Here is a 16,082-nt window from a genome sequence, read left to right on the forward strand (position 1 = left end):
TGCGTTTCATTCTTTATTAGTCTGTGCCTCTTTCACAAAACAATGTACACGGTCACAGTTCAAAAATTATTTTACACACGTGATAGCTTTTTCAGTTTACTTGCAGGATCACTCTTCATTTAAACTTCATCAGAGCTTGACTTCTCCTTTTCTTTATTTAAAAAAAAAATGGAATAGCAGCTGAAAATCCCTGTTGCTAAATAAACGCAGGATTTAACTGCAGGCCGTGGCTGATCCTGCTCATGAAGGTACAATGTTGGAGAGAAAAAAAAAACACAAGGTTTGGCCGACAGTCTAACAATCTAACATGTTAAGCAGTGCTCCGCTGGGAAGGTGTTTTCTCGATGAGCTGTGCAGGAAGTGAATACGGAGTGGATGGGCGAAACGAGAGAGGACGGCGGTTGTCTGTGAAGCCATATAGATGGCGGAGAGCAGTTCTCGCTGCCTCTTCTTCAGCCGCAAACAAGCTGTCTCCTGGAGCTTCGGCGAGAAGGTTCCCAGCACTAGAAAAATAAAGTACGGTACAATGTACATTATCATACTAAATATGCAATTTGGTGTCTGTCTGTCTGTCTCTATCTGACTACAATACATTTGGTCGTTACTTATTTAATCTCAAACAAATTTGATAGCTTAGGCCGAGGTCACATTTGCCACGGCGGCCGTGGGGTCTCCAAAATCTATGGCCACGAGCAATTATACGGTGGCTGCAGTATTTCCACGGTCACACAATGTAGCAGTCACGTACGTTTTTATTTTTCGGGGAGCTGCACGGCGTATTTATAAATTGTGGAGACCAAAAACGTGGGGTTGCCGTACGGTCTTTGATTTGATGTCGCACGGTGAACTTAGGGCGTTCCTTCGGCGGCCATAGAATTTTCAAGGCAGACGCAAGGTGCCCGCAAGGCGACCGCAGGGGGGCCCTAAGGCGAACGTGCGGCCAGACGGACGGTAACGAATGGGTTAATTTTTTTTTAACCAGTTTTTTTTTTTTTTTCGGCTTGTCGAATTGCTACGGCGAACATAGAAATGAAAAAAGTTATAACTCTGCATTATAATTCCACGGCGACCCTACGGCCTGTAAAATATAGCCAAACGACGTAGGGCCACCCTGAGGCCACCTCAGAAACTCTGCGGCTGCCGCACGTTTCTGTCAATTCAGAGGGCGTACGGCCGCCGTATCCTCGCCATAGAGCAAATGTGACTTAGGCCTTAGGGTCACACAATGGAGGTTGTCGCGACTTGATTTCCCACCTTCGGCGAAATCCATGTTATGGTGTATAAATAGCTTATTGTGGCATTTTTCCAAGGCCGCTTTGAATAACAAAAGTAATAATAACAACAATAATGACAAGTCTGGAGACGGCGATGGTTCATGAGCAATGCACACGGTTTGCCTTTTATTTTGTGACCTTCGAGGGGACGCCACGGGCAAACTGGCAGGACCCGAAAAACGTAAATGATGAAAGTTGTAGTACTCGAAGAGAACGACTTGCATACCAACTTTCATTCGAAACAGTTGAAAACCCTAGGAGCTCGATGCCCAATTTATTGATTTTTTTGACATTTTCTAAGTTCGTGACCTTGTAACCTTGACTTTGGGACAAAAATGAAAAAAATCGAGCTCCGTGGGGCTATGCAGGTCCCATTGGGCTAACCAAATACCGAAACCCCTGCCAGATTTGACAAACCCCCCTCGGAGAAGATGTAACTTGAAACCGGCTACCCCCGACAAACACGTTTTTTGGGCGTGGCTCCGCCCATAATGGGTGCAGCACGCCCATTCTCCGGAAAACACAACTAGATCATGATACAACCCTCACACCCTAATTTTATCAAGATCGGATCAAAACCCACGGAGCTATGCTCGGGACACAGACAGACAGACACCCATAACGAATATAGTGGTCACTTACTGACTTGTGAACCAATAATAGCACGATACTCGTATTGATGTTATTATAAAACATTAATACTAATAATACCCCTCTCCCCAAAAGGTTTTTCCTCCTTGGACAAACAGTGTTAAGGTGTATAAATCGCTTATCGTGGTGTTTCGTGGGGAACCCCTACCAGAAGCAAAATATTTTATAAACCACAAACACATATGATTACTTTTATAAACAGTTGTTACTGCTGTTTAACACGAAACTGAAAGGGAGAAAACCCAACATTCTTGAGGCATTGTGTGCTTATCACACGGACTAACGGACCCGAGTCTAGATCTACTGTAATCTATATCCCCCAGAGAGGATAATAACATGACCCTGCTGCCCCCGCAGGGAGCGGGTATACTAATTTATTCAAATCCAAATGGTAAGTGTATTTGCTTGGTTTGTGCAGAGGTTTAGTTTATGAGGTTGGTAAAGCTGTATTAGTAACAAAGTAATAATCATAAATGGATTTTCAGCTTCAAAACATGACATTTGATTTTCACCTGTATATTCCAACAAAGTAAATGGGTAAGAGTGTATGGATGCCAGTATGGCGAGTCAGCCTGGTCTCTGGTGGCGCATCCCCACACTTTGCCATCTCCTGCACCAGCACAGCCATGGGGTCTTCCACTGACCAAACCTCAAACAGGTCCATCCATGACAGGGGTGGCAACACAAAGTCCTGTGTACATACCAAAGCAAAGGGAAGTAAAGTCTCAATATTTAAAACATTGGGTTACTCAGTATCGTAGGGAACGAACTCCAATACATAAAGCAACCAATGAAATGCACCTGACCATTCAACTCACCCGGACAAACAGTTCTGCCCTGTCGCTCCCACCACTCCTCGCAATGGCCCCCAGGACAGAGAAAACTGTGCTCCGAAGAGTCGATTTGGAAAACGGGAACTCTGCATCCACAATCAGCTCCGCCATGCCCAGGTCACAGGCCACCTTCGCCAAAGCCTGAAGTGCAATACAAGCAGCAGTAAGCAGGAATCCTGCTCTGAGTTGATTGTGAGAAAGGAAGGCTTATTATGCACAAGAAAATACCACCCGTCACCTTGCTGACGGGAATACTAAGAGCGGGAAGAGAGGGAGGGGGTGAGGGAAGAGAGGGAGGGGGTGAGGGAAGAGACGGAGGGGGGTGAGGGAAGAGAGGGAGGGGGTGAGGGAAGAGAGGTGAGGTGAGGGAAGAGAGGGAGGGGGGTGAGGGAAGAGAGGGAGGGGGTGAGGGAAGAGACGGAGGGGGGTGAGGGAAGAGAGGGAGGGGGTGAGGGAAGAGAGGGAGGGGGTGAGAAAGAGAGGGAGGAGGGTGAGGGAAGGGAGGGAGGGGGTGAGGGAAGAGAGGGAGGGGGAGAGAAAGAGAGGGAGGAGGGTGAGGGGAGCAACGCCTCACCATGTCGCTATACGCTCCGGGAGGGAGGGGGGAAGTGAGGTGTGAGAGGAGAATGCTGCACTTTATAGGAGGTGACCGGGGGGGGGGGGGGAGAAAAAGAGAAAGGTGAGGGAGGAGAGTGGGTTGGCAAAGATAATAGAAAATGATGCGTTATGCTTAATGACCAAGCGCGCGCACGCACGCACGCACGCACGCACGCACGCACGCACGCACGCACGCACGCACGCACGCACGCACACACACACACACACACACACACACACACACACACACACACACCTGAAGAAACTGAATCTGAAGAAACCCAACTACCTTACAAATACCGGCTAATAACCTGTCTACCAACAACGTATAAACCTTAAAGAGGAATCACAGAAACAATGTACCACCACCGAAAACAACAAGGAGGCCAAGAGGCAGAATAGAAGGGATGCAAGAGAGGATGTTACAGAACAATAAACCACTTACGACTGAACAAGGCCATACTCAAAAACTGCACTACTCGAAGAACTAAATAGACTATAAATAAAAAACTTTTGAGAGTGTTCCACATTCACAGATGATAAAGTACATGGAAATCGACTAGATAAATCCCAAATAATCTGATTGAGAGAGACATGGATCGATACAATACCACACCAATCCTGCAGCACTTGAAGATATCACAACAAGGAAACTCCTCGCTGATCACAAAAAAATCAATGCATCCCCAGAATGTACCTGCCAAGGAAAGGAGGTGTCGGCCTTTTGTAACCCAATCAAGTACACAGAGTGATGACTGCAGGATTAGCAGTGCAAGTGAAAAGTTCAACAGACCACTGAATTCAATTTGGATACAAGCATGAACACAAGCCAGAAAAGATATCTCTCTCTCACCTTGCAAAAAACTTCCAAAAACAGGTGCGAATAGATGATGTCACACACCAAACCGAACTAGCAACAAATGCAGCCCCAACAATTGCAAAAAATACAAAAGAAAAATACAAGACGAAATACCTACAGATGTATAGTGGCAACTGGGAGAAAGGCAAAAGAGTAGGGATTTAAAAAAAAGTTGGACAGATTGGGGATAGACAAAAAAGGATCACAAGAATGGCTAAGAAGAGGTCAGCTCAATTGGGATGGAGAATGAATTATCTATATTAATATTTCGGCACGCCCCTTTCTTTGTTCCACCATCAGATTTTTGTTACTGCATGAAATGAAACAAGATTTGGCACATATACTAATGATATTATTGTCTTCCTTAAGAGGCCCCTCAAAATTCGTTTTGATGCATTTTCACAAACTCCAACGGATTCCATTCAAATTCGGTACGATTATGGCTTTTGGTCCAACTTAGGTCATTGGCGATAAATTTTTTCCATAACGCTTCCGATATTCGAAAAAAATCTATAAATCGATATCCCTTATGGGATTTTCCATTCAAATCCACTCAAGTTTAAGGCCTACGGGGGACGCAAATTTCCACTTTGCCCCGGGCGCTGTTTACCTCCGCTACGCCAAGCTGTTAGGGTTTGGGTTAGTGTTAGTGTTAGCTACCCTAACACTAACCCTAACCCTAACAGCTAACCCTAACCCTCACAGCTAACCCTAACCCTAACAGCGAACCGCTAACAGCTATTCAGGAAATTTGCAAGAAAGCCCGGGCAACACCGGGCTTTATTGCTAGCCCGAGCAACGCCGGGCATTACTACTAGTATATAATAAATGCCCAAGACCAAGGATATTACACCAATAGCTTTTAAAAAATAAATGGCAAGACTGATCCAAAGAGAAGTGCAGGTTTTGCAAGGTAGAAACAAAAAGCACGAGCCACCTATTGGGATGTAAAAAAAAAAACTCGTGTCAGAACAGCTGTACATACAAAGGCACAACAAGGTATGTATCGTAATACGCTGGCACATCTGCAGAAATGTCAATATTCCAGTTCCACAAAACTCATGGAAACGAACCAAAACTCGGAGGGCACTCGGTGGAGCATATACTTCCACCCTGTAATGCCTGATCGACGAGAACCTATCTGGCCCAATAAATTTTCAAGATATCGTGCTATGTATCGTTTTTGAGCCCGATCTCTCAATAGTGAAGGAATGACTAAAAAAAAAATCTAGTAGTCGGATCTTCACCAAAATCGAATCAGTTCGTCATTGTCACACACCGAACCTGTCCGCAAAATTTCAATCCAGATCCGTCCACAACTTTTTGAGATATCCTGTACACACACAAACAGGCAGACAGAAAGGGGTAAAAACACAAGCTCCTTACACCTTTGGTGGCGGAGATAATCAGTCATTGAAAACAAGGACATAATGCTCACGTGCGACCTGATGATCCCATCCAGCGTGAACATAAAAAAACAAAGCACTGCGACCGGACATAGTATTCAGATACAAAAAGGAAAATAAGGTATCACTCAGTGAGGTTTCAGTACCCAGTTGTTTTGGTATAAATAACGCTGAAATCAAGAAACGAAGACCTCAAGAATGAAATGAAAAGATCCTGAAAGCTGAAGCTCCATTTATCACCAGTTCAATTTTGGCACTCAACAGGAATGATAAAGACGAACTACACAAGATCCTTCAAACCATCCCTGGGAACATTACCACAAACGAACCACAGTTGGAGGCTGTCCGGGGTTCAGTGACGATGCTGAAAGGAGTTCTTGGAACAAAACTCTGAGAGCAACACAACTTCACAATTTGGGCCATGAATTACATCCTTCACCGAAATGATGGTGGATACTTCGAATCCTGGAAGGGCTCCGTGCCACCTTCTGAAACCCGAATTATGGAGATTACAATGAACGACACACACACACACTATATATATATATATATATATATATATATATATATATATATATATATATATATATATATATATATATATATATATCCTCCAAAACTACATCCTCAACAATCATCAACTTCCTCAACAATCAATCCTCAACAATCATAGAGAGAGAGGGGAGAGAGAGAGAGGGAGAGAGAGAGAGAGAGAGAGAGAGAGAGAGAGAGAGAGAGAGAGAGAGAGAGAGAGAGAGAGAGAGAGAGAGAGAGAGAGAGAGAGAGAGAGAGAGAGAGAGAGAGAGAGAGAGAGAGAGAGAGAGAGAGAGAGAGAGAGAGAGAGAGAGAGAGAGAGAGAGAGAGAGAGAGAGAGAGAGAGAGAGAGAGAGAGAGAGAGAGAGAGAGAGAGAGAGAGAGAGAGAGAGAGAGAGAGAGAGAGAGAGAGAGAGAGAGAGAGAGAGAGAGAGAGAGAGAGAGAGAGAGAGAGAGAGAGAGAGAGAGAGAGAGAGAGAGAGAGAGAGAGAGAGAGAGAGAGAGAGAGAGAGAGAGAGAGAGAGAGAGAGAGAGAGAGAGAGAGAGAGAGAGAGAGAGAGAGAGAGAGAGAGAGAGAGAGGTGTTGAGAGAGAGAGAGAGAAAAAAAAAAAAAAAAAAAAAAAAAAAAAAAAAAGGGGAAGGAGGGGGTTTAGCTCAGAGGATGATATGTTATGTAAATGACCACACACATTACATTATATGTATGTATGTATGTATGTATGTATGTATGTATATATATATATGTATATAAACAAAAGACATATTTGGCTTGGAACGGCTGGCTTGGCAAGCGATAGCAAGCTGAATGGTAATGGGACACACCCACAAAAACATTGCCGATTTCTATAAATTTTCAGATTTCACTCCAGATTGACAGTTATTTAATCCACATGATCCGATCCTCAAATCAGAACTCGTATTTCATTCATATACTTTAATTAGTCCATGACAGTCCATCATGGAAAATGACAACATATAATGCAGGAAATCGCTCCAAGCTCCTAATTTGAAAACCACAGCACTTACAAAAACGATGTACACAGAGATTTGGAGGTATGAAGATCAGGCATTCGATGGTACGAGTGAGAATAAATAAGAAAGTGAAAAATACATTTTCAAATGGAGGACACGCACATACTGTGACTGACACACTGACATTTATTATTACAGAGGACAGAGTAATTTGTATTTAAAGATCAATAACCAAATCATATTTGCTGCTAAATTGGAGAAAGCAGTAATGACTACCGCTAAGCCTTTAAAACAATAAACAGTGTAAAATTGCTCACGAAATATTTGCATCACATTCACATCATCTATCTATAATTCCAGCAATCTCTGTGTGTCTGTGTGTGTGTGTCTGTGACCGCTGTTTCTCGACAACCACTGGTCTGATCCAATTGAAACTTGCCAGCTACATTGCTGGGGACCTGTGGATGTGCCTTTTCAAGGTTTGATATTAATCGGACAAGTGGTTCCCAAGTTATGGCCATTTATTTACCAAACCAATGACAGGATACGTTGCTGCGTAGGCATGGCCGCGTTCCCTATTACGGGTTACAACGTACGGACTTGCGGATAGTGATGACTTGTTGTATACTAATAATTTCTCAATTTCTTATGCGCATTTACAGATAAAAACAATGCCCCAATCCAGTCGTTGTTTTTTTTTTGTTGTTGTTGTTGTATACCTTGGTCGAGGCTCGTATGAGAGCGAACACACAACTCACAGCAAGGAGGCATGAGACAAGAGAGGCGGGAGTGGAAGGGACAAAACAGTGGGGAACAGACACATTAGGTGAACTGTGGAAGGGAGAGGGATGGGGATGGGACGGGGAACATGGCAAAGAGAAGATGGACATTACAGGGACTTTCAGGAAGGAAAGCAGGGGAATTGAAGGAAGTGGGCTTGGGTGGATTATCGGGGGTAGAAAAGATCGAGGATTTGGATGGGGGAAGATAAGAGGTGGTGGTGAACAGCTGTTTTGAAAGCCTGGAGGGAAGAATGGGAAAGAATAGAGTGAGGAAGTTTATTCCAAAGGCGGGAAAAAAGAGGAATGAAAGAGTGAAGATGAGCAGTGATTCGTGATTTTGGTAGTTTTACCAGAAGGGGGTTCTCAGTTCAGGAGTACTGCTCAGGAGCAGTACTCCATCAGGCTACGGACAAAAGCTTTGTAAGTGGTCAGGAGCTCAAGAGGGCCGAGGAAGGACTTTGCACGATGGAGGATTCCCAGTCGGCGACTGGCTTTTGAGGCGAGGTTGGAAATGTGACTTTCCCAGGAAAGGTCATGGCAGATAGTGAGACCCAGAAGCCTGAAAGAAAAGACTTCTTCCAGAGGATTGTTGAGAAAGTGGATGGGGGATTTTCTAAACGGTCCTTTCGAAGAGACATAGTGAGAGTGTGAGATTTGTCCGGATTGAAAGACATGTTCCACGTGTTGGACCAGTTGGTGATTTTATCCAGATCTGCAGTGAGCGAAGAAGCTGCTGCTTGCCGGTCTGAGGGATGACAGATGGTGCGGCAGAGGGTGGAGTCGTCGGCAAAGAGAAATAGAGGATTTTCCAGAGAGTCCGAGAGATCATTGATGAAAACCAGAAAAAGAACAGGGCCCAGAACACTACCTTGAGGAACTCCAGCCTGCACAGGAAGAGGGGATGAAAGAACTCCATTTAGGGCCACACGTTGACTGCGACAGGAGAGGAAGTCTGCGAGCCATGAGTGGAGATGGCCTTGAATACCATGGGAAGAGAGTTTGGTGAGCAGGGCAGGGTGCCAAACTGTGTCAAAAGCACGTGATATGTCCAGGGATACGGCTCGGATTTCCTGTCTGGCATTGAGGACCTCCATCCATTGATGGGAGAGCAGAAGCAGCATATCCAGGGTAGAGTGACCTTGTCTGAAACCAAATTGATGATTGGAAATCAAGCCATTGGAGAAGAGGAAGGATTTCATGTCTGAAGCGATGATGGATTCCATAACCTTGCTGATGATTGGGAGAAGGCTGATTGGTCTGTAGTTATAGGGATCTGTTTTTGCACCTTTTTATGCAGGGCAGTGATGTTAGCAGATTTCCAAGCAGATGGCAGATAACCTTGGGCAAATGAGAGGGTGAATAGAACAGAGAGAGGGTGACCAAGAGCAGAAGAGCAGGCTTTGAGGACACGTGGGCTGATGCCGTCTGGACCGGTTGCAGAATCTGACTCGAGGTTTGAAAGCAAGCTCTCCACCTTGTCAGGAGAAAAGGATACAGAGTCCAGGGACAGTTGGGTGCGACTGGGTAAAGTGGGTAGAGATAGTGATGGGTTTAGTACACAAGATTTAGCTGCAAACACCGAGTTTAGACATTCAGCTTTATCACGTGTGGAATCAGCAGTGCGGCCATTTGAGGTAAGGGAGGGGATGGAGGGGGAACATACACCAGAAACAGATTTGATTAAACGCCACCAGGATTTTTAGGATGGAGAGAGGTTTGAGAGTTCATACTTGAGATGAGAAAGATGTTGTTTTCTGGCTCTCCTGAGGGTAGATACACACTTGTTCCGAGCTTTGTGGAAGGAACTGAGATTGCCCTCAGTTGGGTTTGCTTTCCATGAGGCAAAGGCAAGTTGTTTCAGGACAACTGCCTCGCCACAAGCTTCAGTAAACCAAGGGCGGGAGGAAGGGTAGGACAACTGAACACGAGAGGGGATAAATCTGTGCATGAGGGAGAGCAAGTTTCTTTGAAAGAATTCCCAGGATGAGTTGATGTTTGAGAAAGTAGTGAGAGGAGACCAGTCTGTAAGTTTGATGGCTGCTTGGAGACCCTGCCAGTCGGCTTGAGTGAAATGCCAGACTCGACGGCGGTGAGGTGGTTCTCTGATAATAGCCAGAGAGATGTCCACTTTGACAAGGACGTGGTCAGAAGAACCGATTGGATCAAAATCAGATCCAGAAGAGATGGAGTACCATTGGTTGAGATCCGGGTCGGGAAGTTGACCGATTGAGTCAGTCCCAATGAGTCACAGAAAGCTTTTGCTGAGGTGCCATGGCAGGTGAGAGAGGTACCCACACCTAGCCAACTGGCGTGATGACAATTGAAGTCACCACATAAGAGGAAGAGAGAGTTTGGATGAGAAGATAGAAGATGGTCCATGTTTTGGGATAGTGAGGTGTAGATGGAGCCATCACTGTTCGGTGGACGGTACAGTACACATATAAACATGAGGTGGGAGTGGAGGGGAAGCCGAAGCCAGAGGGATTCCTGGGGGTGTGGGGGAGTGAGAGCAGTGCATGGAGAGTGAGGAATACAGTCTTTGATGAAGAGAGCAACACCTCCACCAGGACGAGGCTCAGGTCTGTCATACCGTTAAAGAGGGAGTAACCGGGGGAGTTTGCGAGAGCGAAGGAATGGTCTGTGTGGTTGTTTGAAAGTTTTTTGTTTTTTTTGCACGTACAGCCACGTGAGAGCGAAGGAACGGCCTGTGTGGTTGTTGTTTCTGGCAGGCAGTTTGAAAGTTTTTTTTTTTTTTGCACGTACGGCCACGCACGTACGAGCACGCACTAGTTAATTAAATTCTCATTGCTGAAGTATACTATGAAGTACGTATTGTTCACAGGAATTTTTATGTTAAACTTGTTTCGTGATGTAACTTACTCCCATTAAACATGACTGCAGAATTCACTGACCTCAACTCTCACAGAAATTACTTGACAGTGAAAAGCACGAAAGTTCGATCCTCACGAAAGATGAGTACTTTGGAGGATGTGGTCATGAAACTAACCCATATGCCTGTTTCTTGCAAAAGATGCAACTGTAGATCCAAAATGTTTCCATGATCAACACTGTTGACCAGCAGATTTTGCAATTTCTATCTTTCTTTTTTTTTTTATTCGGACGAGGTCGGAGGTCATTTATTCCTGCTCCGTGAAACACCCTGCAAACCATGCCTACAGAAGACCTTTTTTGGAACGCCGGCAGCATTTTCCATTCAAACATCATGTAACTGTAAAAAAAAAATTATCCATGGGTCAGTGCTCCTATGTTGAAAGTTTTGTATCAAGCAGTTGCATTGAAAACTAATTTTAAAGCCAATAGAAGTGAAAAAGTGAGGGTTTCAGCCGACGTTCCACAACACGGTCAAATATGATTGTGGACACCTATGACTAGTTTTAAAGAGCAGGGCAAGTTACATTTACAAATATACTCACCATAATACAAGTTAATTACAGCAACACTGTAAAAACCGTGTAACCTCAAAAAAAGCACTATATTGTAAACATTATTGTTGCGGCCAATTTTTGGTTGGAAGCTGACTGCGCATTTTACCTTTCGGTGCTTTATTGGTTAGGGTGTACTCAGCATGTAAATGTGCTCAAATTTTTCCATGGCTGAATGGCACTGGTAACAGCCATTCGTAGTTTATGATGCGGCAGGTGCAGATGCATGTCACGTGACAGACATCATCGTCAAACCTTTTGGCATTTGTTATCTAACTACGAATTTTTTTGATGTGGAGATTTCGTTGAGAACTGGTTGTGGTGAAGCATGCAGCAGCGGGTTGGAAGCAAAAGCAGGACTCGTGAAGAATGCAAGTGTGGGGGATGGGGAGAAGAGGGAGGGGGGAGGGAAATCCTCTGGAGCCAAAGTAAAAAAAAAATTGAAAAACAGCTTTGGGCCCACGCACACCACTTAAAGCAAGAGAGATCTCATGGAATTGCAGAGATTGTCTGTGAGTAGGTGGAGTCCGAGCAGACGTTAAGTGGGACATTGCAGATTCTTAGCCCTCGAGACAAGTACAGTCAAGGGTACGTATGCGACCAGTGCGATGGAGCAGGGCCTTTAGATTACAAAATCATGAAAAAGACACAGCAATATAAAGTAAAATGAAAGAGATCAACAACTGCAATAGTGATTCACGTTGCAAAATTAAAAGCATTAACGAGGTGTTGAAGATATTGTGAAAGGGTGATCGGGCACACCAGTGACGGGGGTGGCGGTGTTAGATCCGGTACACAAAAAGCAAGGATGCAAACCCGGAACAACTGAAGACCGGGTTACAATAACGGGTCTGGAAGGGAAAAGAGTAAATGATTATGGGTGCGTGCACTTTTGCTTTTTTCACAGGCAGCTTTCATTTGAAACTTCTGATGTTGGTCAATCATCAGACTCTGTGGTGTTTTGGTTTGAGCGTCCAAAATATGGGAAGTCTGTGGATCAAACAGCATCGGAGTCGTATCAAAGAATTTTTATTTTTTAATGGTACGTGCTGCTTCTTTCCTTGACCATCAGCATGTAAAAGTAAAAGGGCATGGACAATCCCCAAAGGTTGGCATCCATTGGGAGAAGGAAATTCCTCCTTAGCAAATGCCCCGCCGAAGGCGGTGCCATTGTGATGTCTCTGATACCCAGAGTGCCCAGGGAAGTGACGGCACTGTGTGTGTGTGTGTGTGTGTGTGTGTGTGTGTGTGTGTGTGTGTGTGTGTGTGTGTGTGTGTGTGTGTGTGTGTGTGTGTGTGTGTGTGTGTGTGTGTGTGTGTGTGTGTGTGTGTCACAATTTTAACCTCACGGGACCTTTGACCTTTCAACCCCATAATCTAATCAGTTTATCGTTACATCATTACACATACTTGTGTACCAAATTTGACTTGGATCCCTTCAGCCATTCTTAAGTTATCACAGTTACGAAAATCTATCACGGACGGATGGACAGCTGGACGGACAACCTGAAAACAACCTCCGCCCACCTTCTGTGGCAGAGGTAAAATAAGAAAAAAAAGGACGGGTTATCGGTGAATCAGGATTGATGCCCATCACTATCCCCTGCCCAATACCAACCTCATCTCCCAACAAAGCTTCTGTCAGTGCCTCCAGGGCAGAATCTGGCAGGGCAGGCATCCACTCGACGATCACACGATTCAAAAAAGCAACAGCCAGCCGCTTGCCTTCTTCCAAAAGCTGTGTGCCTTCTAAACACTGCTCACCACCACCCTCATTTCCAGAGTAACTCTGCTTGCTGAAGGCAAGTCGGAGTAGTTGTCGTGCGTCTTTTTCACCCAGTCGAGATGTAAAGGCCAGCAGTTCAGCATCATAGTCCCAGTTTGGTTTCTGGCTCCTGTGGTCGTGCATCATGGCAGCAAATTGGGGAATTACAAGACTGCTTTTTAAAAACATGTTCCTCATTGACGATCAATGAAATAGAGAGTGGTCAATAAGTCTATGGCCTGACATAAGTAGATTACGTTTTGTGATTAGGGGCAGGTGAATGTGGATGGTGGAGAAGTAAGCTGGCATGACATGGTGCGTGTTCTGCTTATTTGAGGCGTTGAAGGGAAAATTAAGATCGAACAGACTCGGGAAGGCGGTTTCACAAGCAAGAGAAAGGGAGTAGAGGTGAGCGGGAAGAGTTTTGGAGGGTGAAGGAGGATATTGCTGGAATAATGCATGTATCATCGAGGGGCAGAGGAGGAAAAGTGCAGAGTGAGCAAGACCCGAATATAGATGGAACAAAGCAATCCACCAACTGGACTGTAATGAGAGGACAGCAGGTGTTGCATTTTTTGTGTTTGCAAACAGAGTTGAAGCTCACGGAGGAGCTAGAACACAGAGCATATCAAGACGTAACAGGAGAAGAAAAAAAAAGAAGAGTAGAAAGAGCTAAATGACCATCTAAATAGCAATTTACGAAGGGAGATAAACAGTATGCGTCAAAACAGCCGATTAGCCTGTGACACGCCGCACATATCTCCAACATCCAATTGAAATGATGCACTGCCATAAAATCAAAGCACCACAGACAATTTCTGGAGGGGAGCATCTTTCCTCGAAGATTCTCAATGCACGTCAGTGAACTACCCTATTCCTATCCTCTTCTGCTTCCTTTTGAGCTAATTTAAGCAAACGCCCAATGTTAACTCCGAATTGTAAGCCATGTAATGCTTGCTTCAAGGCCGTAAACTCACACTTTAACATGCCGCTCTCTGGTGTGTAAAAGTTTATTTGTTATTTAAAAGCTTGTGACTACGTTTTGATCGTGCAATAGATCACACGCCACCCCTTCCCCCGCATCCCTCCAGAGCACACCCCCCCATCCCTCCCAATCACACCCCCCACCTCCAACACCCCCATCACATGCCCCCTACACCGTATCCCCTCATCACACGCCCCTACACCGTATCCCCCCGCATCACACACCCCCTACACCGTATCCCCCATCACACGCCCCCTACACCGTATCCCCCATCACACGCCCCCGACACCGTATCCCCCATCATACGCCCCTGCACCGTATCCCCCATCACACCCCCTACACCGTATCCCCCCATCACACCCCCTACACCGTATCCCCCATCACACGCCCCCTACACCGTATCCCCCCATCACATGCCCCCTACATCGTATCCCCCCATCACACGCCCCTCACCGTATCCCCCCCATCACACCCCCCCCCCTAATTTTTCATCATGATTTACGTTATTTTATCGCTGATCCCGAATCCAGGCCGAAGTAACTGGAAATTGCGTATACAGTTGTGAACAAGTTATAGGTAAAGTCAGAAGCGAATGTAAGAAGAATTCTACGTTCGCTTCAAGTAATTTTTTTTTTACATGAGATCCTGTTCTCGGCGGTGTAGTTGTCGTTGTGAAGGTAATGTTGAGGAAATATTAATGTTTTTAGATGAGATCCTGTTCTAAGTGGTGTAGTTGTTGTTGTGAAGGTAATGTTGAGGAAATATTAATGTTTTTAGATTAGATCCTGTTCCAGGCGGTGTAGTTGTTGTTGTGAAGGTGATGTTGAGGTAATATTTATTTTGTTTTAGATGAGATCCTGTTCTAGGCAGTGTAGTTGTCGTTGTGAAGGTAATGTTGAGGATTTCTTTTTCCAGATGAGATCCTGTTCTAGGCAGTGTAGTTGTTGTTGTGAAGGTAATGTTGAGGATTTCTTTTTCCAGATGAGATCCTGTTCTAGGCGGTGTAGTTGTCGTTGTGAAGGTAATGTTGAGGTAATATTAATTTTTAAGATGAGATCCCGTTCTAGGCGATGTAGTTGTCGTTGTGAAGGAAATGTTGAGGTAATATTAATTTTTTAGATGAGATCCTATTCTAGGCGGTGTAGTTGTCGTTGTGAAGGTAATGTTGAGGGAATATTTATTTTTTTAGATGAGATCCTGTTCTCGGCGGTGTAGTTGTCGTTGTGAAGGTAACGTTGAGGGAATATTAATTTTTTTAGATGAGATCCTGTTCTTGGCGGTGTCGTTGTTGTTGTGAAGGTAATGTTGAGGTAATATTTATTTTTGCAGATGAGATCCTGTTCTAGGCGGTGTAGTTGTCGTTGTGAAGGTAATGTTGAGGGAATATTTATTTTTTAGATGAGATCCTGTTCTCGGCGGTGTAGTTGTCGTTGTGAAGGTAATGTTGAGGGAATATTAATTTTTTTAGATGAGATCCTGTTCTTGGCGGTGTCGTTGTTGTGAAGGTAATGTTGAGGTAATATTTATTTTTGCAGATGAGATCCTGTTCTAGGCAGTGTAGTTGTTGTTGTGAAGGTAATGTTGAGGTAATATTTATTTTTGCAGATGAGATCCTGTTCTCGGCGGTGTAGTTGTTGTGAAGGTAATATTTTTGTTTGCAGGTGAGATCCTGTTCTAGGCGGTGCAGTTGTTGTTGTGAAGGTAATGTTGAGGTAATATTTATGTTTGCAGATGAGATCCTGTTCTCGGCGGTGTAGTTGTTGTTGTGATGGTAATGTTGAGGTGATATTAATTTTTTTTAGATGAGATCCTGTTCTCGGTGGTGTAGTTGTTGTTGTGAAGGTCATGTTGAGGAAATATTAATGTTTTTAAATGAGATCCTGTTCTTGGCGGTGTAGTTGTTGTGAAGGTAATGTTGAGGAAATATTAATGTTTTTAGATGAGATCCTGTTCCAGGCGGTGTAGTTGTTGTTGTGATGGT

The 16,082-nt window shown here is 44.6% G+C and overlaps 1 protein-coding gene across 1 annotated transcript in view; it reads right to left on the bottom strand.

Moving 5' to 3' along the window:
- MRPL44 (mitochondrial ribosomal protein L44) overlaps positions 1-16,082 on the bottom strand; it is a 19,875-nt gene continuing 3,793 nt past the window's right edge. Inside the window, exons 2-5 of the mRNA XM_085867939.1 lie at positions 12,970-13,246; positions 2,744-2,899; positions 2,438-2,616; positions 1-503 (exon numbers count right to left, since the gene is read on the bottom strand). Of these exons, the coding sequence (XP_085724065.1) occupies positions 311-503; positions 2,438-2,616; positions 2,744-2,899; positions 12,970-13,246 (805 nt within the window). The 3' untranslated portion in view covers positions 1-310. The remainder of the gene's footprint in view (positions 504-2,437; positions 2,617-2,743; positions 2,900-12,969; positions 13,247-16,082) is intronic.

This window comes from Eptatretus burgeri, chromosome 2 (assembly GCF_056783735.1).
Source record: "Eptatretus burgeri isolate ZD-2024b chromosome 2, Ebu_testis_v1, whole genome shotgun sequence".
NCBI lineage: Eukaryota > Metazoa > Chordata > Myxini > Myxiniformes > Myxinidae > Eptatretus > Eptatretus burgeri.